At 38.5% G+C, this 27,282-nt stretch overlaps 1 protein-coding gene across 1 annotated transcript; it reads left to right on the top strand.

Annotated features, from left to right (window-relative positions):
- Positions 1–1,614: 1,614 nt before the first annotated feature.
- Positions 1,615–25,557, top strand: LOC142835688 (uncharacterized). The gene is made up of 12 exons (XM_075949347.1): positions 1,615–1,726; positions 5,505–5,538; positions 7,478–7,539; positions 10,046–10,082; positions 11,784–11,845; positions 13,957–13,990; positions 15,728–15,785; positions 16,368–16,400; positions 17,055–17,204; positions 23,605–23,911; positions 24,096–24,332; positions 24,934–25,557. Exons 1-11 carry the CDS (start codon positions 1,627–1,629, stop codon positions 24,293–24,295), a joined length of 1,077 nt encoding a protein of 358 aa, XP_075805462.1. The 5' UTR covers positions 1,615–1,626; the 3' UTR covers positions 24,296–24,332; positions 24,934–25,557.
- The last annotated feature ends 1,725 nt before the right edge of the window (positions 25,558–27,282 follow it).

The following is a 27,282-nucleotide window of genomic DNA, read 5'->3' on the forward strand; positions in this document are numbered from 1 at the left end:
TCTAACAATATATAAAGACTAAGGAAATTCAAAGATAACAAGCTAATTATTGGTTGTATTCTCAGATAGATACTGATTTATACACTCAATTTTTGTGTTGTCTTACAACCCCACATTTTTTTCAATGTATTTTTAGACTGAAAATTTATTGTTTTTGGATCACGGGCATGACGTTTTTATCCAACCATCATTTCCCCTGTACCAATTCGGTGTTTTGGAAAATGAGCTTCCTAATGTTTACCACACACACTACGTCCATCTGACACTCCTTGCCTTTTCAAAACTTCCTGAAATCATCTAGTGAACTAGATCTTCATTGCATTTGTCTTTCTGAAAGCTGACAGAACTTGGGATCATTCTGCATTATCACATAGTGTTACAAGAAATCAACAAATTGTTTACCTCCTTTGACACCATTTCCACATGCAGAGGCCCTTTTGTTCTGTGTAGCACCCTTTCATAGTTGGTAGAAGATCCCATGCCTTCCTCCTACCACAGTGCTCCATCCATCACTTCTCCATTCCTGTGAGCTGTTTTCTACAGTAATGAAGTCTCTTGATCTCAGTAGATTATCTGGATGTAGAGAGCCAAACTGTGGCATGTTTACTCTTTATGTGTCTATAAAAGGGGCTTTGTCTTCCCCATCAGTAGGACATGAACATAGAGTAAACGGCCCCTTCTGTCAGTGATCTGCTATCTCAGACACTGATTTGGCAGAAAATTAAAGGTGGTATGTCAAGCTAGTTCTGTGCTCATCTTAATTGATTACTTCCATAATAGAGGACAATTGTGTTATCATTTGTGGGAACATGTATCATAAAGCATTTGATACACATTAGTAAATTGCTTATTACTAATTATTAATAAATTACTCCAAGTTAAAAGGTCCAAAATGCATCACAGTTAATATCCAAAGTGCAGATTCATAAATTACCAAAGCTACAATTGTTCAAAATACACCTTGTAAAAACCATGTTCTCTTCTAATAAGAGTTCTAAACTGTCTGAAGCTGAAACTATCCATTGAGTTTTATTGTTGTTTGTTCATATTTTTATCTCATTAAGTTAATAGCAATGCTCATTTGGCATAGAAACAGGCCGATTGTAGTTTCAAGTCCACTCATGAATGGACTACTAAGGGACAGCCTGAGCATATCCTAGGCCATGGTATCTTGTCAGAGTGCTAGCAGAAGCAGGAATCTATTCTATGGTCCACAAACAAACCTTGTGAGAGATAGCAGCACATGCATTGAGAGCCCACAAAGTAACCTGAGAGAGAGGGGTTCTGTGATGCTCTAGGAACAGATGATGACATGACAAGTGGAATCGGGGCACTAATTACATTGAGCACAAGAGTGACCATCAGTTACTACAGCATTAAAAAAGTTTTGTGGAGAAACTAGTGTCTCTCTCTCTCTCTCTCTCTCTCTCTCTCTCTCTCTCTCTGTGTGTGTGTGTGTGTGTGTGTGTGTCTTTCTATGTTTTTAGTGGACTAAATTCTTTTTTCACATGAGAAAAAGTGTTAAGGAAATTGTCACCAAACCTAATCAACTGATTGAAAGACAATTTAATGGCTGATGGTAAATCTCTAATGTATTTTAGGAAAACATTTGGTAAATGTTTTTATATGAATATTAAAATATTACTTTTTAAAATATACCACAGTGCAGTAAGACCAGCAAGACAGCTAAAATCCCTATTGAAGAAGTCTTTCCGGATTAAGAGAGGTAAGAGTGATGGTGAATACTTGACTACCAACTCCGTAATTTCAAACACAGCTTGGTTTTTTCAAAATATGAACAGAGGAAATAATATAGAAATGTAATTCTATCTTCTTTTGATCTGCCTTCAAATGGGTTTGGATTCAGAATTATTTAAGAAATAGTTTCTGAGAAATTGTCAAGTCTCAAACTTTATCATCTGAAACATGTTTGTTTATTTAATGTGAGCCTCTGATGTACACGGTATCTTTGTATAAATAAAAAATCTCTAACTATTCCACAGTATGTGTCCTCTATGGTCATGTAACCACAAGTTGGCTTGTTATAAATGGATTTTTTATTAAAACCACATTGTGTTTATGCTACATATTATTATATACATCAATGTCAATAAGATGATCATGTTAAAAAAACAAAAATAAAGTATTCAATTATTTTAAGTTTTTTGAGAACTAAATGGTAATAAGTTTTTCTGGGTTTTGCTCCTTCTATAATTTCTCAATTTAGACATATTAGACAATTCACACATGGTATTATGTTTATCTTTAATTATCTGTTATTTAATCTGAATATATCTTGACAAAAATCTTGACCTAAGAAATAATAGGCTTGCCCAAAATTTAAAGAAATAAATGGACTTTGAGTCCTGTAGGCAGTTCGGGGGATTGAACACTGCTCTTATAAACATTCTCCGGTAGCGCACGCCCTATTGTCTATATTGCCAGCACCTTTTTCCTTTGGTTTTACTAGTTAGTTTAAGATATGATGATACTTGGTTTATATGATGATAGACATAATTTCCAGAGCAATTTGCCACAATAGGAGGAAGGCTGAGAAAGTGCATCATTCTACAGTCGACAGCACAGATTGGTGCATTGAGTATATGGTATCTATCTAAAAAATTGTTCATTTCTTTTACATTTTCCAATATTGTGTAGTACAGGTTTTGTACTATGACCTAATGATTCTCTGAATTTCCTCAATGTCTGTTATTATATCCTTCTTTTCATTTCTGATTTTGTTAATTTGAATGATCTCTCTCCCTCTTTTGATTAGTTTGGATAACGGTTTGTCAATCTTGTTGATTTTTTTTCAAAGAATCAGCTCTTTGTGTCATTGATTCTTTGTATTGTTTTCTGTGTTTCTATTTTGTTGATTTCAGCCCTCTGTTTGATTATTTCCTGTCTTCTACTCCTTCTGAGTGAGTTCTTTTTTTTTTGGGGGGGGGGATGGAGTACTATATAGATATCTGTTAAGTCCATGTGATTCTTTACATCTGTTAGTTCTCTTATTTCTCTCTTAAGTTTCTGTCTAATTGAACTGTCCATTGGATAGAGAGGAGTGTTGAAATCTCCAATTATTGTTGTGTGTGGTTTGATGTATGATTTAAGTTTTAGTAATGTTTCTTTTACTAAGAAACATTCTTTTAGTAAGATTTCTGTGGTGTTGTGGGTGTAGTTAGCTTCCTTGGGTGGAAGTTTTCCTACTAGTACTTTCTGTAAGGCTGAGTTTTTGGATATGTACTGTTTAAATCTGCTTTTGTCATGGAGTATCTTGCTTTATCCATAGATGGTGAGTGAAATCTTTGCTGAGTATAGTAGCCTGGGCTTGTATACATAGTTTCTTAGTGTCTGCAACACATCTATCCAGGACCTTCTGGCTTTCATGGTTTCCATTGAGAAGTCAGGCATAATTCTGATGGGTTTGCCTTATATATTGACCATTTTCCTTTGCACCTTTTAATATTCTTTCATTATTCTGTATGTTCTTTGTTGTGATTATGATATAGCTAGGGGATGATATTCTTTTGATCCAGTCTATTTGGTGTTCTGTAAGCTTCTTGTGTCTTCATAGGGATATCCTCCTTTAGGTTGGGAAAGTTTTCTTCTATAATTTTGTTGAAAATGTTTTTTGTGCCTTTGAGCTGGAGTTCTTATTCTTCTACTCCTATTATTCTTAGTGTTGGCCTTCACATGGTGGCTCAGAATTCCTGAATGTTTTGTGTTAAGAATTTGTTGGATTTAATGTTTTTTGACCAATGAGTATTTTCTTTATAGTATGTTCAGCACCTGAGATTCTTTCTTCTATCTCTTATATTCCGTTGGTTATACTTGTCTCTGTAGCTCCTGTTCATTTACCCAGATTTCCCATATCCACAATTCCCGTGGTTTGAATTTTCTTTATTACATGTATTTCAGTCTTCAAGTCTTCAACTGTTTCTTTCACTTGTTTGATTGTTTTATCATGGGTATTTTTTGGGTGTCTTTGAGGGATTTATTTATTTCTTCCAAATTTGTGTGTCTTCTCTTCAATTTCTTTAAGGGAGTTTTTCACTTCCTCTTTAAAGGTATTCATCATTTTCATAAAGTTACGTTCAAAGTCGTTTTCTTCTACTTCTGGGTTAGAATGGTCAAGTCTTCCTTTTGTGTGTCTACTGGATTCTCGTGTTACCATGGTGTGTTTTAGGATATTGGAGGAATTTTTGCATAGGCACCTACCATCTCTTCCTTCAAATGAGGCCAGCAATGTCTTGGCATCTTGGTCCAATTTTTGCTGTGACTGTCTCTTAGGTCTCCTCCGTATTGGAGCAAGCTGTGTTTCAGAATTCCACGGAGCTCACAGGTTCTTGGGGCCCGTCAGTGTTGGAACAAACTGTGTTTTAGGGTTCCACAGAGCTTGCAGGTGAACAGGCACCACCTTGGATTTTCATTGTGGTAAAGAGGGTTGATGGAGGTCTCCCAGATGCTAAGCCTCAATGGCAGTCCATTTGTTGGTGGGACCAACACTCTGCTTCAGCCATAGGCAATGCCAAGGAAGTTATATTACAGTTAATATACTGTGAATAAAATAAACAAGAATTTGCTTTATTCCTTTTCAGAGGGCAGGCTTTTAGCATGCAGTGGGACCTTGATACATTGTCTGTGGGAACTCTGATGTTTCCTGTAAGGTACTACTACCATGGAATCGCTGCTTGGTCCCCATGTTTTTCCATGCTTCTTGCCCTAGAGATACAGTTCAGAGTGCATAACTACTGCAGGGGGCTTTGCAATAGCTCTTACCATGGGAGGTGATAGCTACGAATGCTGAACTTCTTTGCACTGCCCATTAGCAAAGGCCAGAAGCTAGAACTGAGGGGCTTCTGCAGCTTCCTCAGAAGCACTTGAGGAGAGTATACACCTTGACCCCTCTCTGGAGCTTTGCCAACCTATCAGTTTGAAATTCTTTGCCGGGGCCCTTGTCCTTGGTCTGCTTGTGGTTTTGTTTTGTTTTGTTTTGTTTTAATTTTGCTATGCTGCAAAGGGCAGTCACCATAGACTTAGCTTCCTTGTGTCTGGAATTTTCATCTTCAATGGAATAAGGTCAACTCAACCCTTAGAGAAACTCTTTTCACTTCCATACAAGATGAGTATACTCACTTACAATTCTCCTACCACCACTAGTCCAGAGACAAAAGCAACAGCAGCAACACTGTGCTACTGCTTTAACACTTCAGCTTGTGATATTGATTCTGGTTAAGATGTCTTATAGTGCTCAAGATCATAGGTGTTTTGTACACCAATTTATTATAAGTAGTAACTTTTGATAAGTTTGTCTCTATTTGAAACATACAAAGAAGTCTCAATTAAGAGTTATCTATATTTGTTGTCTATAAATCAATATTCACTTTAAATTTTAGCCTCATTTGGGGACAAAGTATATGTAGTAAAAAAAATATTGGCCTTGGCATTTAATGCTCTTATATTTTACAATTGATTATAAAATATTTTGTTTTTCTACTTTATAGGTAGTCGAAGACTAAAAGACGAGGTCTCACTCAGGTAAGAATGTCTGGATTTTAAAATACACTGAGCATGTAGCGAATATAAAGTTTAGAAGCTGCCACCATGTTTTTCTCTGTGTAAGGCAGTTTCAGCTTCTTGATTATATGCTAATCAAAGCTGAATATTTATCTATGGAGAAGCATATAGTTTTAAATAACTGATTATTCCTCTGATACAGCATGAAATACTATTAGGACTCCCTGTCTGTGGAGGTGATTCAGTGGGTAAGGTTCTGGCTATGTATATGGGAAAATGGGAGACGGATTCCCAGGGTCTATATGAGGCCTGTTGGTATTGTTTGCTTCTAAAATTCTGGTGAGGTTATGATGAGATTGCACGTGGACAGAGAGCATCCCCTGACATTTTCTGGATTGCTTGCCTGAGGTTTGCATTCATGAGTGAGAGACCCAGCTAGTAAACTAATGCTTAAGGTTAGGGTCAACTCCCAAGTCTATATTCCAATCCCCACACCTACACACTGGCATGTATTTATCTTAAATCACACATACATAGAAATACACAGCATATAACATATTTTGCACGTATATGTAAAAGGATCCATTTTCAAGTCATTAATCTTTTTCACTAATTTGTTTGTTTGAGTTGTCTGTGGGAAGAGTGTGAATAATATGGCAAGGTTCAAAACTCTCCAAGGCTTTGCTAAAGATTACCTCAGAATGGCCTTATAGACATGCTTCTGTCCAGCAGGTTAATATTTCCCTTAATGATTTACCCAACTGTGGTGACTCACAAGGTAGGTGAAGTTAGAAAAACAAACTGGTTGGTCCAGAGCTTACCAACCAGAAGCCTTGAAATTTGGAGCTCTTAGCTGTAGTTCGGATGGAGTAGAGCTGAGGGTACGGTATTGCTCTGAAGTGCCCTGTAAATACTCAAGACTTGTGCAGGAAGTACTGGCCATTGCGTATAAAGAGGATCCTCATAGATCAAGGTGGTTTTGGTGCATGCTTTTAATCCTAGCACTCAGGAAAGCAGAGGCAGGCGGATCTGTGAGTTCAAGGCAAGCCTGGTTTACAAGAACCAGTTCTAGGACAGGCTTCAAAACTACAGAGAAACTCTGTCTCAAAAAACCAAAAAAAAAAAAAAGGAAAAAAAAGAATTTCATCATGTACTTGTGCACAGACTACCAATAAAGCAGCTTCAAATCACCAAAATATGGTGAATTCTGATATTGTTGGCAGCTTGATGTTTAGATGTTTAGATTTTTAGGTGTTTGATGTTTAAATCAAGATGTTCCTCCCAAAGCAATTTCTTGGGAGAGAGTGAGTGACTAAATGTAATGCCTAAAAAGTTTCTTGACAGAAAACAGGACAAGGTGCTTTAGGTTTAGGGGAAGAAATGAAATAGGAGCATTAAGTACTTAGAGCACAAAACAGTCAGTTACTGCAACCATCAGAACAAAATGTGTGGAAAAACCGCCATTCCCCTGTCTTGTGTGCTTGGATATGTGTGTGTGTGTGTGTGTGTGTGTGTGTGTGTGTGTGTGTGTGTGTGTGTGTTTGTTTTAATCAAGAGATAAATTGTCTGTGTTCTTCTCCATGAGGAAAGGTGGAAAGGAGAGCAGTCATTCATCATCACCAACTGTTGAAAAATGAATTCAGAATTATTTGGCTCGGCCTCTTTGCCCATGCCTTTAATCCCAGGATGTGGGAGGCAGGAGGCATAGATCTCTTTGATTTCAAGACAAGCATGAAACATATAGTGTATTAAAAGTTAGCTGGAATACATAATGAGATCCTGTTTCAAAAAATGTTTTTGTAAATATGTAATGTAAGATGTATGAGGGACTCAAAAATAAAGAATTTATGTAATATGTAATATAAGATGTATTAGGGACTCAAAAATAAAGAATTTATAAACATGCTAAGTGTTTTTATATGGATAATTAAATGATGATCACTTTCAACATATGTCACAGTGAAGGAACAATGACAAGAGAGCCAGAGCAGAGAAAGAAAAAGTGTGTCACCTTCAACAAAGGTAAGAATTACTCCATCTGTCCTACCTTCCCCGAAGAAGAAGGAATAAGGAAGAGTAAAGATTTTAGATCCCAAAAAGGAGTTAAGGAAAACAAGTATACATCAAGCACTTTCAAGTGTGAAGTATTTTTGTCAAAACATTGCTTATTTCACTTTAATGCTGATATCTGTACAGCCTTTGAATAAATGAGAAAACATCTTTACACAGCACATGTCTTCCATAGTCACATTGCAGCAAATAGGATTGTCAGAAATCCAGATTCTTCTTGAGTTTTATGACAAATGCCTTGTATTTTGCACTGCATATCGCTAACACATTTCATTGCCACTAAAATGAAATTAAGTCACAAAAAACCTTAATTATTTTCATTAACTAATTTCCTACCTTATGATGTTATTAAATCATCTGAGTTCTTAAATGTCTGTGAAAGTTCTCAGTTTGGAAAGTTTTGGCATACTGTATAATTGTTTTCTTTAGAAATCTCCTACTTTAGGGTGGAAGTGTTTCTTTTAGAGTGAATGCATTGATTTTAGGAAGACTTAACAATCCTTATATGTTTTCCTTTTCTTTCTTTTCCTTCTTCCTTTTTCTTGGTCCCTGCCTCCCCTCGTTCCTTCCACCCATCCCTAAATCCCTCCCTCCCTCCCTTCTTTCTTTCTTTTTTTTCTTTCTTTCGTTCTTTTCTCTGAAGTGCTAGAGGTTGAACATAAGGCTTTGGGAGCATTGTAGGCAAGCACCCTACCCATTATCTCTGCCTTCTGTTTTTGTTAAATAGAACATGGTAAGGGTGTATATCATTTTCATGCTGCAAAGCATGATTCAAGAATAAAAACTGAAACAAGGAGCTGGAGAGATGGCTCAGAGGTGAAGAGCACTGGCAGCTCTTCCAGAGGTCCTGAGTTCAATTCCCAGCAACCACATGGTGGCTCACAATCATCTGTAATGAGATCTGGTGCCCTCTTCTGGCCTGCAGGAATATATGCAGACAAAACACTGTAGATATAATAAATCTTAAAAAATTGAAACAAAAAGCAGAGTGTAGAAAATTACATCATTCTGTATTTCAAAGAATTGTCTGCTTCTCCATTGAGTCTGGAGAGACTTTGTGGCAGTGGCAGGAACACCACGTAGTATTTACTTTCACCAACTGACATCACAGTGTCTTCTATACCTAAGTTGCCAGTGGCAACCACACTAGGTAGAGGATGCAAAACCCTCTTCCCTCAAGAGGTAAGATGAAGAGAGTCAATATTATTGTAATGGAGACAGCTTTGTGTCACTTTATTATGAAGTTTGCTGTTCATGGCATTTGTGGTGGTGAGAACTGACTGAGGCCTCCTGCATAATAAGCATAGGCTTTCCTACTGAGCCGCAATCCCAGTCCACTAGTTGGTGGCTCAAATGGCTGTCCTGAGACATGGGGGAATGCTAAAAAGGCACACTAAGTTTCCTTGACTTTAAACAAGACAAAAATGAATGATTTCATCTCTTTTTTGGTTTATTTATGTTTATTTTAGGTGTTTTTTTAAGACAGGGTTTTTCTGTATGTATACTTGGAGCCTGCCCTTTAGTGTATTCTCTACACAAGCTTGCCTTGAACTCCCATCGAGCCTCCTGCCTCTGTTTCCAAGCCCTGGGATTAAAGGTGTGAGCCACCACTGCCAGCCTCCAATGTTTCATTTCTAAAAGCAAACTGCACGTGAACAGTGAAGGATTGAGTGAGTTTATTGTTTACATATGTAAACTTGTACAATGATCCTATGTCAGAAGGAAGCCCATGGAATTTGCTGCTCCAGTCTCACAGCTGTTTCTCTGATGCTCTTGCACTTGAGGTCGAGCTTGGGGTTATTACTCCCAAGGGAGAGATCTTTCCAGTAATTCATTTCAGGGGAGATGATGCCTGCTATCATGAGCATCCTTTAAGCTGCATATAAGTCTGGGAACACAGATAGAACTAAGGATATTCTTTCCCCAAAGGGAATGAGGAGAGGAAGCTTGATGCCTGCCCTCCCTTGAGCTGTTATGTAAAGGTCCCTGTCCCTCTTCTCTTTCTTTCTGCCAGGTTTTATCCTGATACAAAAGACAGAAACAATACATATAGTCCCAGTGGTAGGAATTTGCCTAATAAAATGAACAATTTTAACTAAAAGGCTCAACAAGGTTCTTCGTTTCCCTAAGAACAAAAATATGTATAGGCCCATGGACCTTGTTTTCCATTTTGAATCTATTGTTTTGTTTGTGAGACACAGTTTTATTGTTATATAGTTCTGGCTGTCTTGGGAATCACAGGGTGATTGTTTATTTTTAGGTATTGTGCTTGATAAAGTTAAGTCTTGTTTGATTTGAAATAAACAAAATGGATTAATTCTACATGAACAAATTTCCTAAAAAAGAGTATTTACTCTAGAATAGTCTAGATTAGTCTCAAAAATGGATACTATGTATCTAATCATTTTATATGTTATATTTCTCTAGTGTTGTAACAAATTCATTTTGATTTTTTTAGAAGTACATTACAATACCAATAAGAAGCCTTTTTGCAGGTAAGGTTTAAGAATACAATAATACTAAGGAAATTCCAAGCCAATTATTGGTTGTATTCTCAGATAGATACTGATTTATACACTCAATTTTTGCTTTGTCTTACAATCCCCATAGTATTATCAATGTATTTTAGCCAGAAATATAGTTGTTTTTAGATCGTGGACATGAGTTGTATACTCAACCATCATGTCCAAGTACCAATTCTGCGTTTTGGAAAATGAGCCTACTGATGATAACCACACTCACTATGTCCATCTGACACTTAGTGCCTTTTCAAATTTTTTCTGAAATCAGCTAGTGAACTAGATCTTCATCGCATTTGTCATTCTGAGAACTGAGAGGATTTTGGATCATTCTGCATTATCACACAGTATTACAAGAAGCCAACAAATTACTTTCTTCCTTTGACACCATCTCCACATGCAGAGGCCCTTTTGTTCTGCGTAGGACCCTTTCATAGATGGTGGAAGATCCCGTGCCTTCCTCCTACCACAGTGCTCCATCCATCACTTCTCCATTCCTGTGAGCTGTTTTCTACAGTAATGAAGTCTCTGGATCTCAGTAGATTATCTGGATGTAGAGAGCCAAACTGTGGCATGTTTACTCTTTATGTGTCTATAAAAGGGGCTTTGTCTTCCCCATCAGTAGGACATGAACATAGAGTAAACGGCCCCTTCTGTCAGTGATCTGCTATCTCAGACACTGATTTGGCAGAAAATTAAAGGTGGTATGTCAAGCTAGTTCTGTGCTCATCTTAATTGATTACTTCCATAATAGAGGACAATTGTGTTATCATTTGTGGGAACATGTATCATAAAGCATTTGATACACATTAGTAAATTGCTTATTACTAATTATTTCTTAATAAATTACTCCAAGTTAAAAGGTCCAAAGTGTAGATTCATAAATTACCGTAGCTACAACTGTTCAAAGACACACCTTGTAAAAACCATGTTCTCTTCTACTAGGAGTTCTAAACTGTCTCAAGCTAATAACCCGAAATTATCCACTGAGTTTTATTGTTGTTTGTTCATAATTTTATCTCATTAAGTTAATAGCAATGCTCATTTGGCATAGGAACAGGCCGATTGTGGTTTCAAGATTCACTCATGAATGGACTACTAAGGGACAGCCTGAGCATAGCCTAGGCCATGGTATCTTGTCAGAGTGCTAGCAGAAGCAGGAATCTATTCTATGGTCCACAAACAAACCTTGTGAGAGATAGCATCACAAGCATTGAGAGCCCACAAAGTAACCTGAGAGAGAGGGGTTCTGTGATGCTCTAGGAGCAGATGATGACATGACAAGTGGAATCGGGGTACTCATTACATTGAGCACAAGAGTGACCATCAGTTACTACAATTTTAAAAAATGTGCTAGAAAGAAACTACTGTCTTTGTGTTTTCTTTCTCTCTCTCTGTCTCTCTTTCTCTTTCTATCTCTGTCTTTCTCTCTTTCTCTCCCTCGTGTGTTTCTATGCTTTCGATGGACTAATTTCTGTTGACTAAATCTTTCCTTTCTTTCACATGGGAAAAGTTTTTAAAAAGTGTCTCCAAACCTAATCAACTGATTGAAGGACAAGTTAATGCTTGACTGTAAATTTCTAATGTATGTTAGGAAATCAGACAGCAAGTAATCAAAGCATTTGGTAAATGTTCTTGTATGAATATTAAAATATTACATTTTAAAATATGCAACAGCAGCATACGACCACCTGGAGAGCTGAAACCAATACTTAAGAAGTCTCTTCAGATCAGTGGAGGTAAGAGTAATCATGAATACTTTGCTGCTACTTCCCTAGTTTCAATAGCAACTTAATTCATTCAAAAAAGGAACAAAGTAAATAAGATATAAATGTAATTTCATTTGTTAAAATTTGCTTCCTAATGTTCTTCACATTCAAAATTATTTCAGAAATGATTTTCTGAGAAATTTCAGCATCAAACTATATTATCTGAACCATGTTTATTTATTTAACATGAGCCTCTGATGCACACAGTATCTTTGTATAAATAAAAGGACCTCTAACTAGTCCACAGTATGTGTCCTATAGAATTATGTGACAGCAATTTTGCTTGTTATAAAATAAATTTTTCTTTCATTTTTTCTGATAAATATATTACATTTATGCTACATATATATTAGTGTCAATGAAAGGTGATCATGCAAAAAACAGAAATACAGTATTCAATTACTTTCATTAAGGATTTTGAGAACTAAATTAACTACATTTTTATGGGTTTTGTTCCTTTCTATAATTTCTCTACTTGGACATATTAGAAAATTCACATATGGTTTTATGTTTATCTTTAATTATCTGCTATTTAATCTGACTATTTCTTGGCATAAGAAATAATAGGCTTGGTCAACTTTTTTAAAAACTGGACTTTGAATCCTTTGGCAGTGCTGCAGATTGAACATTGCCATTCTAAGCATTCTAGACTAGCGCTCGCCCTAATGGCTATACTGCCAGCACCTTTTTTCCTTTGGTTTTATTAGTGTAGGATATGGTGATACTTGGTTTATATGCTGATAGACATAATTTCCAGAACAATTTACCACAGTAGGAGGAAGGCTGAGAGAAGAGCATCATTCTGCAGGGGACAGCACTGACTGGTCCACTGAGTCTGGATAAGATTCTAAGAGTGGGAGGAACACTACAGAGTTTGGGCTCTCCGCTGTCACCACAGTGTCTTCACACCTACCTTGCCTATAGAGAGCACAGCATCAAGTGAATAGGAGTACATGGAGTGTAGAGGGTCTGAAAGACTTTATTGAAAAGAGTCAGTATTATTGTAATGTGGGTGACTGTCCTTTACATTATTTCCACATTAAATTTCCTTTGTGGTGACGATGGTTGATGGAGGTCTCTCACATGCTAAGCCTCACTGGCAGTCCATTTGTTGGTGGGACAAATGCTCTGCTTCAGCCATAGGCAATGCCGAGGAGGTTATACTGCAGTTCCCATACTGTGAATGAAATAAGCAAAAATTTGCTTTATTCCTTTGTAGAGGGCGGGCTGTTAGCATGCAGTGAAAGCTGCTCACTTGAAGCTGTGTCTGTGTGGACACAAACGTTTCCTGTGAGGTACTACTCCCATGGAATTGCTGCTTTTTCCCCATGTTTCTTCCATGCTTCTCGCCCTGGAGATACAGTTCAGGGTGCATAACTACTGCAGGGGGCTTTCCCATAGCTATTACCATGGGAGGTGATAGCAGCTAGTGCTGAGCTTCTTTGCACTGCCTGTTAGCGAGGGACCAGAAGCTAGAACTGAGGGGCTTCTGCAGCTTCCTCAGAAGCACTTGAGGAGAGTACACACAATGCCCCCTCCTCTCTGTAGCTTTGCCACCCTGGCATCTGGAAATTCTTTGCCCTTGGTCTACCTGTGTTTCTTAACTTTTGCTATGCTGCAAAGAGCGGTCCTCATAGACTTAGCTTCCCTGTGTCTGGAATTTTCATCTTCAACGAAATAAGTTCAACTTAATCTTTAGAGAGGCTCTTTTCACAATTCTCCTAACACCAGTAGTCCAGAGACAAATCTAGCAGCAGCAACACTGTGCTACCAATTAACATTTCAGCTTGTGATATTGATTCTGGTTAAGATGTCAGTTTCTCTGATAATTCTCATGATCATAGGTATTTTGTATACCAATTTATTATTAGTATCGACTTTTGATAAAATTGTCTCTGTATTTTAAACATACAAATAAATGTAAATTAAGAGTTATCCTTGTTTATATTGTCTATAAATCAGTATTCACCTTGAAGGCTACACAGATTCAAAGTATATGTAGTAACGAAGCATTGGCCTTGGCATTCAATGCTCTTTTTTCTACAGTTGCTTATAACATATTTTGCCTTTCTACTCTGTAGATAATGGAAGAAATCAAGACCAAATCCCACTCAGGTAAGAATGTCTGGATTTTAAATACAGTATGTAGAGAATATAAAGTTCAGAAGCTGGCACCAAGTTTTCCTCTGTGTAAGACAATTTTAGCTTCTTGATTATTCGCTAATGAAAGCTGAATTATGCCTCAGATACAGTGTGCAATGCTGTTAGGACTCCCTGTCTGTGGCGGTGATTCAGCAGATAAAATGCTGGCTGTGCATATGGGAGAATGGGAGATGGATGCCCAGGGTCCACATGAGGCCTGTTAGTCTTGTGCGCTTCCAAAATCCTGGTGAGATTGCAGGTGGAGACAGAGCATACTCTCACATTTTCTGGATTTCTTGCCTGGATTGCTAGCCTGGGGCTTGCATTCATGAATGAGATTCAGCCATATAACTAAGGCTGAGGGTGAGGGTCGACACCCAAGTCTGTACTCCAGTCACCACACCTATACACTGGCACGTATTTATCTGAATCATACATACTTACAAATACACTGCACATAACATGTAGTTACATATATGTAAAAATATTAGTTTTCAGGCTGTTAATCCTGTTTATTAGTATGTTTGGGACAAGGTGTCTGCTGGGAAGAGTGTGGGCAAAATTCTCCCAGACTTTGCTGAGAAAATCACCTCAGAATGGCCTTATAGACATGCTTCTGTTTAGCAGGTTTATTTCCCTCTTAATGAGTTCCATCTCTGTGGTGAATCCCTAGGTAGGTGGAAGTTACAAAAAGAAAGTGTTTGTTCCAGAGTTTGCCAGTCAAAAACCCTGAAATTAGGAACTTGTAGCTGTAGCTCAGATGAATCAAAGCTGAGGGGACAGTGTTGCTCCCTAGTGTCCTATAAAATGACTCAGAAATACTCTTGAGTATAAAGAGTTTCAACATATGCATGTGAACACACTATCAAATCTTCAAGGCCCCAAAATATGATGACTTCTGAGATTGATGGCAACTTAATGCTTAGACATAGAGTACATTTCATGTTTTCACAAAGCAACTCTTTGAAGAGAGTGCTATGAAATGAAATGCCTAATTTTTAAAAAAAAAAAACAGGCCATGGTACTTTAGGTTTAGGGGAACAAATGAAATAGGAGCATTAAGTGCTCAAACAATCAGTTACTGCAAGCATCATAACAAGTGTGTGCAAAACTCACCATTTCCCCCTCTTATGTGATTGGATGTGTGTGTGTGTGTGTGTGTTGCATGTGTGTGTTGCATGTGTGCATGTGTCTGTGCCTTTTGCATGCTTTGCATATTTTTTTGTGCAGACATGAGGGAAAGAGGAGGATATTGGTGTCTTGCATCATTCTCTAACTTATCCACTTGACATAAGATCTCTGACTGACCCTCGAGCTGGTCTGGCAGCCATCAAGCCCAATTGGTAGCCTGTTCCACCCACAGTACTGGGGTACATGTGCATGTGTCCATGCCCAGTTTTTTATGTGGATGCTGAGGATTCAGACTCAGGTTGATCTGTGTTGGCAGCAAACATTCTTATTGACTGAGCCATCTCCCAAACCACTGGCTTTTTAAATTTTCATTTTTAAATAGAACTATGAGTGAGTCTTCACTGAATGTTCCATAGATTGAGACAAGTTGAAACTGCCAAAGCAAAAACTTTTTAAAACGGGGGTCAACGTTGAATTACATAAATGCAAAAATGTCACTTAGTGCACAGATAACAAATCTTTCAAGAGAGATGCTCTAAGGACCAAATTCACCCCTCACTGCATGTTTTTACTCTAAAGGCTCTCTGAAAACCCTCATGTTACAACAGAGGACACGGCCACCACCTCTGCTATTAAGGTAAAATTCTCCTTTGTGAAATTTGTTTCCTTATGAATTTTGTTAAAATGCAGCAGTACTCTACCTATCACAGTTTTATATGGAAATTTGGTCAGAGAAAAGTGTTTGGTATCAGTGAACCATCCTTTCTATAAATTCCAGTGAGCAGTAAGTCCTTGCAGATAGCAGTGGCCCAATAAGAGAATGAACTGGAAACACAGGGAGGGGAAGATTGAGTGCAGTTCTCATATATTAGAAGATGCCTGGTGCTTGATCAAGGATGGTTTGCAGAAATAGATACACATTAGACTGATTTTAAAAACAACTGTGGTGATACATCTGAATACAGTTTAGAGGGTCCGGTTATTGTAGTGGTCTAGGCATCACCCAGGTGCCTTTTCTCTCAGCATAATTGTAGGTAGGTTTTCTCTTCCCTTGGATATTTCTATTTCAGGATCACAGATAAAAGCATCTCCTCTGTTTGTCTCTTTTCTTCTGTGTTTACATTAGCAAGAAATTTTGGAAATTTAGCTATTTGTAATCTGTTCAACCAAGTTTTCATTATGAAGAGATTACAGTCTGTTTTTTGTTTGATTCCACTAGGAGGATATTGACAACTCTTCCTCCAGGTACACGGTAAGTATTTTTCCCCAATTAGCCAGCAATTGTAGATGTGAAGATTCAATACCATATAGTAACACCTTGGTTTCTGGATATTTGCTCTGTATTTGACAATATATATATTCTGATTCTTTGTATCATGTTCACCTATTTAAAATATCTTAGGGTTATACTTAGCATTTATGTGCTCATAGTAAAGTTACCTCATTACTGTGATCTGCTGGAGGTTAGGAATCCTGTTTGTAACCTGGAGCCTTAGAGTAAGTGTTGTGTGAATCAGAAGTTGAATATTAATGACTTTTGAATGGGACTCAGCAGATAAATGGGTTTCTATAAAGCAGTTTCATAGATACTATGATATGGAGGACTCGAGTAAGTGAGAGTATATTTATAAGTTGAAAATAATATACATTTTGCCTCCCAAACAGAAGAGAAACACTGATGAAGGGGGGCTATTAAAAGTAATCATCATCTCAAATAAGATTCAGAAAGTTTAAAATATAGTGAGTTAAGTTTAGTCTCAATCACAGGGAAAGGCCAAATTTCAAATTCATGATTTTCTCAATCTTGCTAGTACGGAATAAAGTAGTTTTGATATTGTGCACCCCAAATCAAGAGTTCATTTCCTAATCAAACTAGGAAAATTGATCCTCTGTCTTTTCCTTGCAGATCATAGAGAAACAAAGTTTGTATTCCAAAAAGATCGCTGCAATGAAGAAGCAGGACCAAGCAGGTCTTAGCAGATCAAAATCAATGATAGACCTAAGTACTCTGGGAGAGGCACTGCCTGACTTCTCTAAAAAGAAATCATGCTTGATGGTAATTCCTATTAATTTAAAAAGTAACATATTTGCCTGTGAGGAGAATGTTGACTTTGTGTTTCTGAGTCTGTATAGTTGCAAATCATGTCAGGGAAGACAAAGCCTTGAACATACCTTTCACCTCCGTCATACTCTCATTCCTATGAATACCCATGCGAGCCTGTCCCCTTCTAAGACAGTAGTTCTCAATATTCCTTATGCTGTGAACATTCAACACAATTTCTCATGTGGTGATCCTAACCGTAAAATGATTTTTGCTGCTCCTTCATAACTGTAATTTTGCTAATGTGATGAATCATAATGCTGATATCTGTGTTTCCACATGGCCTTAGATGATCTCTGTAAAAAGGTCCTAGGATCCCCAAATGGGTTCACAGGTTGAGAATCCCTGTTCTAAGGTGTAAGTGATAGCAAATTAGACTATGGAAACAAAAATCAGAAAGTGAGTAACTTTTATCACAGTTGTGGAGAACTCATGAAATACAGAGAATAAAAAATAAAGACTCCTGGAGTCATTACTGTCAACGTGAGTGCACATAACATACATACAATGTTTTAAACTGATTTATTTTATGTGTATAAATATTTTGCATGCATTCTCTCCATTCACCTTGTGTGTGTGCTGCCCACAGACACCCAAGACAGCATTCGATCTTCTGGAATTGGTGTTCCAGATGGTTGTCAGCATATGTGTGGGTGCTTGAATCTAGTCCAGGTCTCTGCAAGAGGAACAAGTGTCATAAACTACTGAGCCATCTTTCCAGTCCCCAGAATGAATCTGTTTGGTACACAAATAGAGTATATCATCAGTGGAAATGAGTAGTCAGTCTCAGGATGTTTGCTAACTTCCTAGCCCTAGGCCACTTTGACACATTGAAATCCAGAGAACACAGAGGCAGCACAAAGAGCAATAGGAGGCTGGGCATGTTGGTGCACATTTAATCCCTGTAATCACGAAGCAGAGGCTGACCATTCTCTGTCAGTTCAAGGACACCCTGGTCTCTATTTATTTGAAGGATGGGGGAGGCAAGGAACATGTGCACCAAGCAGAAGTGTGGAGGTCAAAGGATAATGTATATAGGAGTAAGTTTTCTCATTTCAGGCTCAGGTATCAAATTCAAGTTGTCAGTCATACTGGCAAGTGCCTTCATCCATTTAGCCATCACACTGGCTCTCTGATTTACACTTGGACTGAATTTTCGTAGCACTCACACACACCACCAGCACCACCCGCACCACCACCACCACCACCAAACAAGAGAAAAAGAGTGACAGGGAGAGAAGGGATATCATGTGTTTGAATACTTTGTTACAATTTAGGAGATTGGTTAACCTTCGGGATGGGATTTGGTCTGGTTAGCAGAAGGTTGTCTGTGGTGGGTCTTAATGGTTATCACTACTTCTGGAATCAGTTCTGAGTTGTCTCCTTCCCTGTCTACCAGCATGTGAGAAGCAATAGACCATTGCCACAGACAAAGCTTCCCTGTTGGCTTTCCCTACTTCAACTGCTGCAGGGAAAGTCAGTCAGTTAGAGCAGGGAAGGCAAACAGTAGTTCCCTGTAGCCATGAGCCTTTCTCCCTTGCTTAAATAATCTCTGTCAGATATTTTGTCACAGCAACTATAAAAGTAATAGCCTTCATTGTTTTTTACTTATTTATTTTACTTTTTCTTTTATTCTTTAAGACAATCTTTTTTATTTTACATACCAATCCCAATTCCCTCTCCCTCCCTTGTGCCTGCTCTCCCAACTCCCCACCACCCCACTCCACACTACCCCACTCCCCATTCATTCCTCATAGAGGATGAGGTCTCCCATGGGGAGTCAACAAAGTCTGTCATATCCCTTGAGGCAGGAGTAAGGCTATCCTCCCTGTATCTAGGCTGAGCAGAGTATCCCTCCACAGGGAATGTGTTCCAAAAAGCTAGTTCACACACTAGGGGTAAATAAATACTGGACCTACTGCCAGTGGACTAACAAAACTGACCAAACCATATGACTGTCACCCACATTCAGAGGGCCTAGTTTGGTCCTGTGCCAGTTCCCTAGTTGTCAGTCAGGAGCCAGTGAGCTCCCACAACCTTGGGTCAGCTGTTTCTGCGGGTTTTTTTCTATAATCGACCTCATATTTGATCACAAAGCAAATCTCAACAGATTAATAAAAGTGGAAATAACCCTGTGTCTTATTGGATCACCTATGGGTTAAAGTTAGAATTCAACAACACTAATTGCAAAAATTCTACGTACTCATAGAAACTGAACAATTCTCAACAGAATTATCCCTGGATCAAGGAAAAATAAAGGAAGCCTTCCTAGAATTTAATGAAAATGAATGCATGACATACCCAATTCTTTGGGATACTTTGAAAGCAGTACTAACAGGAAAATTCATTGCACTAAGTGCCTACATAAAGAACCTGGAGAAATCTCACACTAGCATCTTAATAGCACACCTGAAAGCTCTAGAACAAAAAAGGGAGTCTCACCCAGGAGGAGTAGATACCAGGAAATTATCAATTTGAGGACTAAAATCAATAAAATAGAAACAAGCCGGGCGGTGATGGCTCACGCCTTTATTCCCAGCACTCGGGAGGCAGAGGCAGACGGATCTCTGTGAGTTCGAGGCCAGCCTGGTCTACAAGAGCTAGTTCCAGGACAGGAACCAAAAGCTACGGAGAAACTCTGTCTCGAAAATCAAAAAAGAAATAAAATAAAATAGAAACAAAGTAAATGAAACAAAGAGTCAATGTGACAAAGAAATGGTTTTTTGAGAAAATCAGCAAGATAGACAAACCCTTATTCAAACCAATCAAAAGAAAGAGAGACAAAATCCAAATTAATCAGAAATAAAAAGGGGGACATAACATCAGACACTGAGGAAATCCAGAGAATTATCTGGTCATATTTCAAAAATATGTATTTGAGAAAAGTGGAAAATGTAAAGGAAATGGACAATTTTCTTTTGTGTTTTAAACCTTCAGAAGGTATAAACAAGCAGAAGAGCTCGCTCTGTTTGTATCCCCTACTTAACCAATTGCCAGTTTCCATTACAAATGGATAACAACAAGCTGGGTAGTGGTGGCCCACGCCTTTAATCCCAGCACTTGGGAGGCAGAGGCAGGCGGATCTCTGTGAGTTCGAGACCTCTGTGAGTTCGAGACCAGCCTGATCTACAAGAGCTAGTTCCAGGACAGGCTCCAAAACCACAGAGAAACCCTGTCTCGAAAAAGCAAAAAAAAAATAAAATAAAATAAAATAAAATTAAAATTAAACAAAAAAAAACAAATGGCTAACAACTAGATAGTTACCTTGAAGCATCTAAATTCAGCAATAGGAGAGATGGGAGCAGACTTGACTTAATTATGACACTTAATAAAACCATTAGTAACTGTAATTTAAATATTGTCAGAACCAAACTCAAAAGTTCTTTTAAGCTTAATCCAACTTGGTTTCTAAATTAATATTAGTTATTATGTATGATCAAAGTGAGTAATTGGTCAAGGGAGGTCTTAGCAGGGAGACAGATCTCAAGTGATTTTAATAAACAGACATTCAGTTGCCAGACATCTTCCAAGATATCAGTGAAAAATCATTAGCATATAAGTTGACATGATTAATACAAATGCAAATTTTAGACTAATGTCGAAATTTTAGTTTGATACAGAAAGTAAATGGTAATGTGATGAGTGTGGCGGCCATGGAGTGTTCCCCTTGGCGTGAAGGGACCAACATCTTGGATATGCAAAAGATTAGAATACAAGCCACAATATACAAACCACAATATCACTAATAGAAATGAGATCTTAGCATATTCTTGAGGCAAATAAAGTGAAAGGGCAGTTGTTTCTATCCTTCAAAGATGTGATTGAAATAAAAAGAGACATCACTTTTGTGATGTTAGATTTGCATAAAATGATAGTAACACATGAGTTTTCCAGAACCCATTGCCTGGTGATTGCAGTGTAATGAGTATAAAGTCACCACCTGATCTAGATAATGTCAGTTCCCCATGCTAACAGAATACTAAGCAGAAGTCTTCATGAAGAGCTACAGTCAGACACGCTGATAAATGACACAGGCTTCAAAGGCACAAAGATGATGCTTAGCTTAGGAGAAAGAAAAAGCTCACATCACAATGAGTTTTTCTCCATCTTCATTCTGAACTGATAAAAACCAATACCTCAATCTCTGTTTTTCTCTCCTCTCTCACACATACTTCTTTTCATTAAAAAGCTAGAACACACACACACATATGCCAGCAGATCAGAGCCCTTACATTGCAATCCTATTGATAGGAGTTCCATCCCAGATAACACAACAAACAACAAGTGTCTCACATGTGTAATCTCAACACCCCTAAATCCAGATTGGAGGCTGAGAGAGTAGAATAGCTCTGAAACCTACAAACCAGCCAGACTGGAACACACAGAGGCACAGAAACATTGCGAGACCCTGTCTCACCCAGCGAAAGCAGAGAGCCGCCTCCTGAAGGTTATCCTCTGCCCTTCACACACACACACACACACACACACACACACACGTGCGCGCACACATGTATGCATGCACGTATACACACACGCACTAGCATTGCACAAACAGGCATATTAATTCAAGCACACAAGCAAACACACACTCCAATAGTAATTTTTAGGATGATACAATATTGATTATTCAGATAATAAATAGTGTCTATATATTGATTGGCACTCCTGTTGTGTAACTAACATATAAGGAAAATATTTTCAGCGTCTTATCAGTCATCTTCAGTGTTTCTAATTTCCATGTGACATGTGTCCTGGAAAACTATACTTGTACCATGTGGCCCTTTCATTTCCTTTTTATAACTGGCTTAAGCATATTTAGTTAATGATGAAGCAATGAGTGAAACATATGGCGTGTGAAAATGTGTCTAAGGCTCACAAATCTTGAGCTTTGATGTGTTCACGCTCATCATTCTCAAGGAAACAAATGAACTGAACATTTTCACATGATGCCCTTGAGCAGTTCAGACACACATGTAGTATGTTACTTCCTCATATGTTTTCCTTTACAAACAATGCTTCTCAAGCTATTTTGTTTACCATCCCCACGTTACATTGTTTGATCATGTTGGGTAAGCTTTGGAACGTTTGAGTATTTCACATAAGTAGCACAAATCCTCCTCAAACCTGGTACAGAAAGGTAAACATAGACTGCTAAGTTAGGAGTCTCCCTGAGATGTCATGAATGATTAAGGCCTAGCATCATTAGTTGTATTTGGAATAAAAGTTGGGGAGGCTCCCCTTCTGACAAACAGCATCAAATGCATTTTCAAAACTGGCACTTCCTAAATATATTTATTTATTAATTAATTAAAGATTTCTGCCTCCTCCCCACCACCGCCTCCCATTTCCCTCCCCCTCCCCCAGTCACGTCCCCCTCCCTCGCCCGTCCGAAGAGAATCAGGGTTCCCTGCCCTGTGGGAAGTTCAAGGACCACCCACCTCCATCCAGTTCTAGTAAGGCACATGGTTCCAATGGGATACATACAATTTCATCACCACCATGATTGAGGCCGGCAGGCATGGTGCTGTAGCAGCAGCTGAGAGTTACATTTAAATCTATACAAGGAACCAAGAGCTCACTAGAAATGGCACCAATCTTCTGAAACCCAAGACCACACAACTCCTCCAACAAGGCCACACCACCTATCCTTCCCCCCAAATAGTTACACTACCTGGAAACCAACATTCAAATATATGAGTCCATGAGTCTGTTCTCATTCAAGCCACCACAGAGATGCTGGAACAGTCCATTACATTCATCAGCCATATATAAAAAGAGTCATAGCTAAGGAGTAACAGTTTGGATGGCATCTCCCAGAACCCTTCCTTCAGCCCCATAGTTTCCATCCACTGTGGGAAGTGGCACACTTTATTCATTCATTTCAAAAGTCACCCTCACTATTCTGTTATCCTGGGAACCTAATGGGCAATTGTGAAAGCCATGGGGAAAGCAGTAGTGTGGTGCAGAAGAGCGAGGTTCCTTTTGTTTCCAAAGCCCCCGATTGTCACATTTTCTTAATCTGGATGGAATGTAAAATCCTTGTCATAAAGACAGAAGAGGACACATTGTGTCTTTTTTTCCATCTTTCCATTATAGAGAGGTAGCAAAGAACAGAAGAAAAGAAGGCATAAAGCTGAATAGATCCCCTTTTAAGATTCTCAAACTCTGGGCCTTTGACTAAACCAATGGAAGCAAAAGTTTCAGGATATCAGCGGTTATAGTGATAAAATTAGCCCGAGAAAACAAACATTTGGGGACTCTAAATCAAGACCCTGACATTAACAGATAAGTTCTAAAATGAACAAAAATAAGTGAGATTTTCAATGAAATCTAACATCTCAAAATTTCCTTAAAGGTTGAAACAAAGAAGGGAGAAGATTTCCTTCCTCCATCCAATATGCATGACATCGTGCCCCAGCCTCCTGCCCATGCCAATGCCACATCAACTTCTCATGTTAGTGAAACAGGTGACAATCGTCAGTCTTCTGAGGAGACTACTGTTAACACCAGCAGCGTTAGTGAAAGAGGTGACAATCGTCGGTCATCTGAAAAAACTACTGTTAACACCACCAGCGTTAGTGAAACAGGTGACAATCTTCAGTCATCGTCATCTAAGGAAACTACTGTTAACAACACCAGCGTGGATCACACACCTTCTCTAGGTACTTATACTGGGCATGCAAGGGGGAGAACACATGCTGTCCCTGAGCTTGCTCCTGGTAGCCACACTGGTGATACCATGGACGCTGTGCAACATTCTGACCCTGTTCTTGATACCTGCTTAGAAGAGAACACAGTGTCTTAGCTTCACTACTGACCAGAAATCTGCTCTTGTTTGTATCCCAGGTGACGCGTTGGACCCTCAGAATGCTCATATGCGGGTTCTTGTTTCAAGTCCTGCTCATGGCACCAGCTATGCAGCGAAGACTCCTGTCATGGTTTTTCTACTTTGGGCAGCAACCACATCCTTGCTCCTCCTAACATCGTCAATGTGGTTGCTGCAGTTGGTGGCTTTGACGATGCCGTGGATATGGAACCTAATTTAGAAATCCTGCACAGTTAAAGTTAAAGGAGCTTAACAAGGTAAGGTAAACCACACCAATGTCTTAAAATAGATAAATATTTCTGTGCGGGAAATCCAATTCTCTTTGGCTCTAATATGCATGATGATAAATAAATTTCATACTTTGTATAGGACTCTTTAGATATTACCTATAACTAGAAAAAATGATTATCTTTTCTAGTCATATTGAAAATGCATCACATAAAATTACCAATTCAGTTTAGTCCAACCAAACTGATCAAGTAAAGTTGGTAAGCACACACTTGCCTCCCATGCTGGAATGAGGAAATGATTTTCACTCTTAATGTGAAACTTGTATTTTCTGAATGGCTAAGCAGGGAAATGTAACTGTTAGATATTAGTTGTTATTTTTTTGTGTCCATACACTGTGACTTATGTGGACAGCAGTGTTTTGGAAATAAACACCCCAAAAGAAACAACCTCTGAGAATAAAACCAATGAAACAAGACTCCACATTCTCACCGTTCTCAAATACAATGATACTCATTGTGACATGACACTACATAGGATTCTATGGGTGATGCCTCTGTTACTGCTTATCTTGACGATGCCACCAATGATGTTCTTGATACTACTGATAATTCTTGCTTTTCTTTTTAGTTTCTGCTGAACAACCTAAGAGGAGCTCCTGTCAACAAATGACAAGCTGTTAGAAATATTTTTTAAGGTTTTCTTTCATTTTATTGTTTGAAGAATATTTTCAGTTTACTCTTTGACATTTTAATGTATGTAATTCAGATCATCCATGTTGCTCATATCTTCCCCATCCCTGTCCTCTGCCTCCATCCCATCCCATTTTTGTGTCATTTATCTTAAGGAGTAAGACTTCCAGTAGGATCCCCCACAGCCAAGTGCATGTGGACATTATCAGTTGGACTAAGTGAGTTATTAAAAAAGGGAGGGAGACATAACATCTATCTTGCACCACTTTTGCAGATAAATTACATATAGTGTTTTGTTCCTTGAATTACTGGCCAGGCATTAAAACATTAAATCTTATCTAATTCTATAGACCTTATTATGCTCTCAGTACATGTAAAGCTTGCTAAACTTTCATTCACCTATTTAAACATGTACTGTACATGCATCCCCAGAGAGAGGACACAACTCAAGGGGATACACAATTCAATAGGAATTTGACTTTATCTAGTGGAACATACTGATAAATTCTGAAAGATAAACAAAAACACTTTGCTACTTGGACTTTCTCTCTTAATCCTTGATCAGAAGCCCCCTAGTTGTGTGGAATTCTAAGGAGGTTAAGGATCTGTAATGGAGAGTTGAAAGGAGCAAAGGGTCTAAAGTATTTCCAAGAGGTCAATAAATTCATTATTCTGCCATCTGATAAAATATTGAAATCAATTTCTGCCTAGAATGAATTTCATGAGATTTTCAGAAAATGAGTAGAGTTGCTCATTTGTAACAAAAGATGACAAATATTAGATGCTGAGTTTGCCACATCTTTATGAATACAAATATAGATATGTATGGGTTCCTTAGCACCCTATTGTTCAACATTCAGGAATGAAAAATTCCACTGAGAATTGTTGAGGCTAAGAGGCCCAGCTAGGGTTAGAATATGAAAATCAACATGGCATATGTGGGGGGGGGGGTTATGTATGTATATATGTACAATTAAAATACCTGGTCCTTTAAATGAGCTCAATTGTAGTCAGAATGCATGATTTTAAAACTGTATTTTTAAGGAAGCATGTGGAATATACTGCAGGGGAGGAAAGAATACTATCAAAATATATCATAAAAATAAATTATAATGTATTTCTGGTAGCATATAGTAATCTAGTTCCTTCTTAGTTCACCTCTTTTGTAGTATTCTAAAAAACCTATTAACCTGTTGTACATTATTTTGAAAAATTAAAGATATTAGACACCTTTAAAATGATGTTTTTATGATGTTATTACATTGGCTTTCAAGTGACAATCTGTCAGAAATATTTTATAAAATTTAGAAATTTTCCTCATTTAGACCTTGGGAGCTCAGTCCAGTGCTTCAATGCGGGTCTCTGTCTCCATCTCAATCCATCGCCAGATGAAGGTTCTATGGTGATATGCAAGATATTCATCAGTGTGGCTATAGGATAGGGCCAGTTCAGGCGCCCTCCCCTCAGCTGCTCAAGGAACAAGCTGGGGACATCTCCTTGGATACCTGGAAACTTCTCTAGAGTCCACTCTCTTGCGGCTCCCTTAATTAAGATATATACTTCCTTGCTCCCATATCCACTCTTCCTCCATCCTCAACCATCCCATCCCCCCAAGTTCTCCCCATCCTTCCCTTCTCACTTCTCTCTTCCCCTCTCCCCTTACTCCCACCTTACCCCTACCCGCAAGCTCTCAATTTTTGCCTGGCTATCTTGTCTACTTCCAATATCCGGGTGGATAACTACATGTGTTTCTTTAGGTTCACCTTCCTATTTTGCTTCTCTAAGATCATGATGTATAGGCTCAATGTCCTTTATTTATGGCTAGAATCCACTAATGAGTGAGTACATACCATATTCATCTTTTTGGGTCTGGGTTACCTCACTCAGGATAGTGTGTTCTATTTCCATCCATTTGGATGCAAAATTCAAGATGTCATTGTTTTTTTACCACTGAGGAGAAAGAACATGAGCAAGGAAGTCAGGACCACAAGGGGTGCGTCTACCCACTGTGACAGTGGGGCTGATCTAATGGGAGCTCACCAAGGCCAGCTGGACTGGGATTGATGGAACATGTGATCAAACCGGACTCTCTAAACATGGCTGACAGGGAGGGCTGATTGAGAAGCCAAGGACAATGGCACTGGGTTTTGATTCTACTGCATGTACTGGCTTTGTGGGAGCCTAGTCTATTTGGATGCTCACCTTCCTAGACCTGGATGGAGGGGGAGGACCTTGGACTAACCACAGGGCAGGGAATCCTGACTGCTCTTTGGACTGGAGAGGGAGG

This window comes from Microtus pennsylvanicus, chromosome 15 (genome assembly GCF_037038515.1).
Source record: "Microtus pennsylvanicus isolate mMicPen1 chromosome 15, mMicPen1.hap1, whole genome shotgun sequence".
Lineage (NCBI taxonomy): Eukaryota > Metazoa > Chordata > Mammalia > Rodentia > Cricetidae > Microtus > Microtus pennsylvanicus.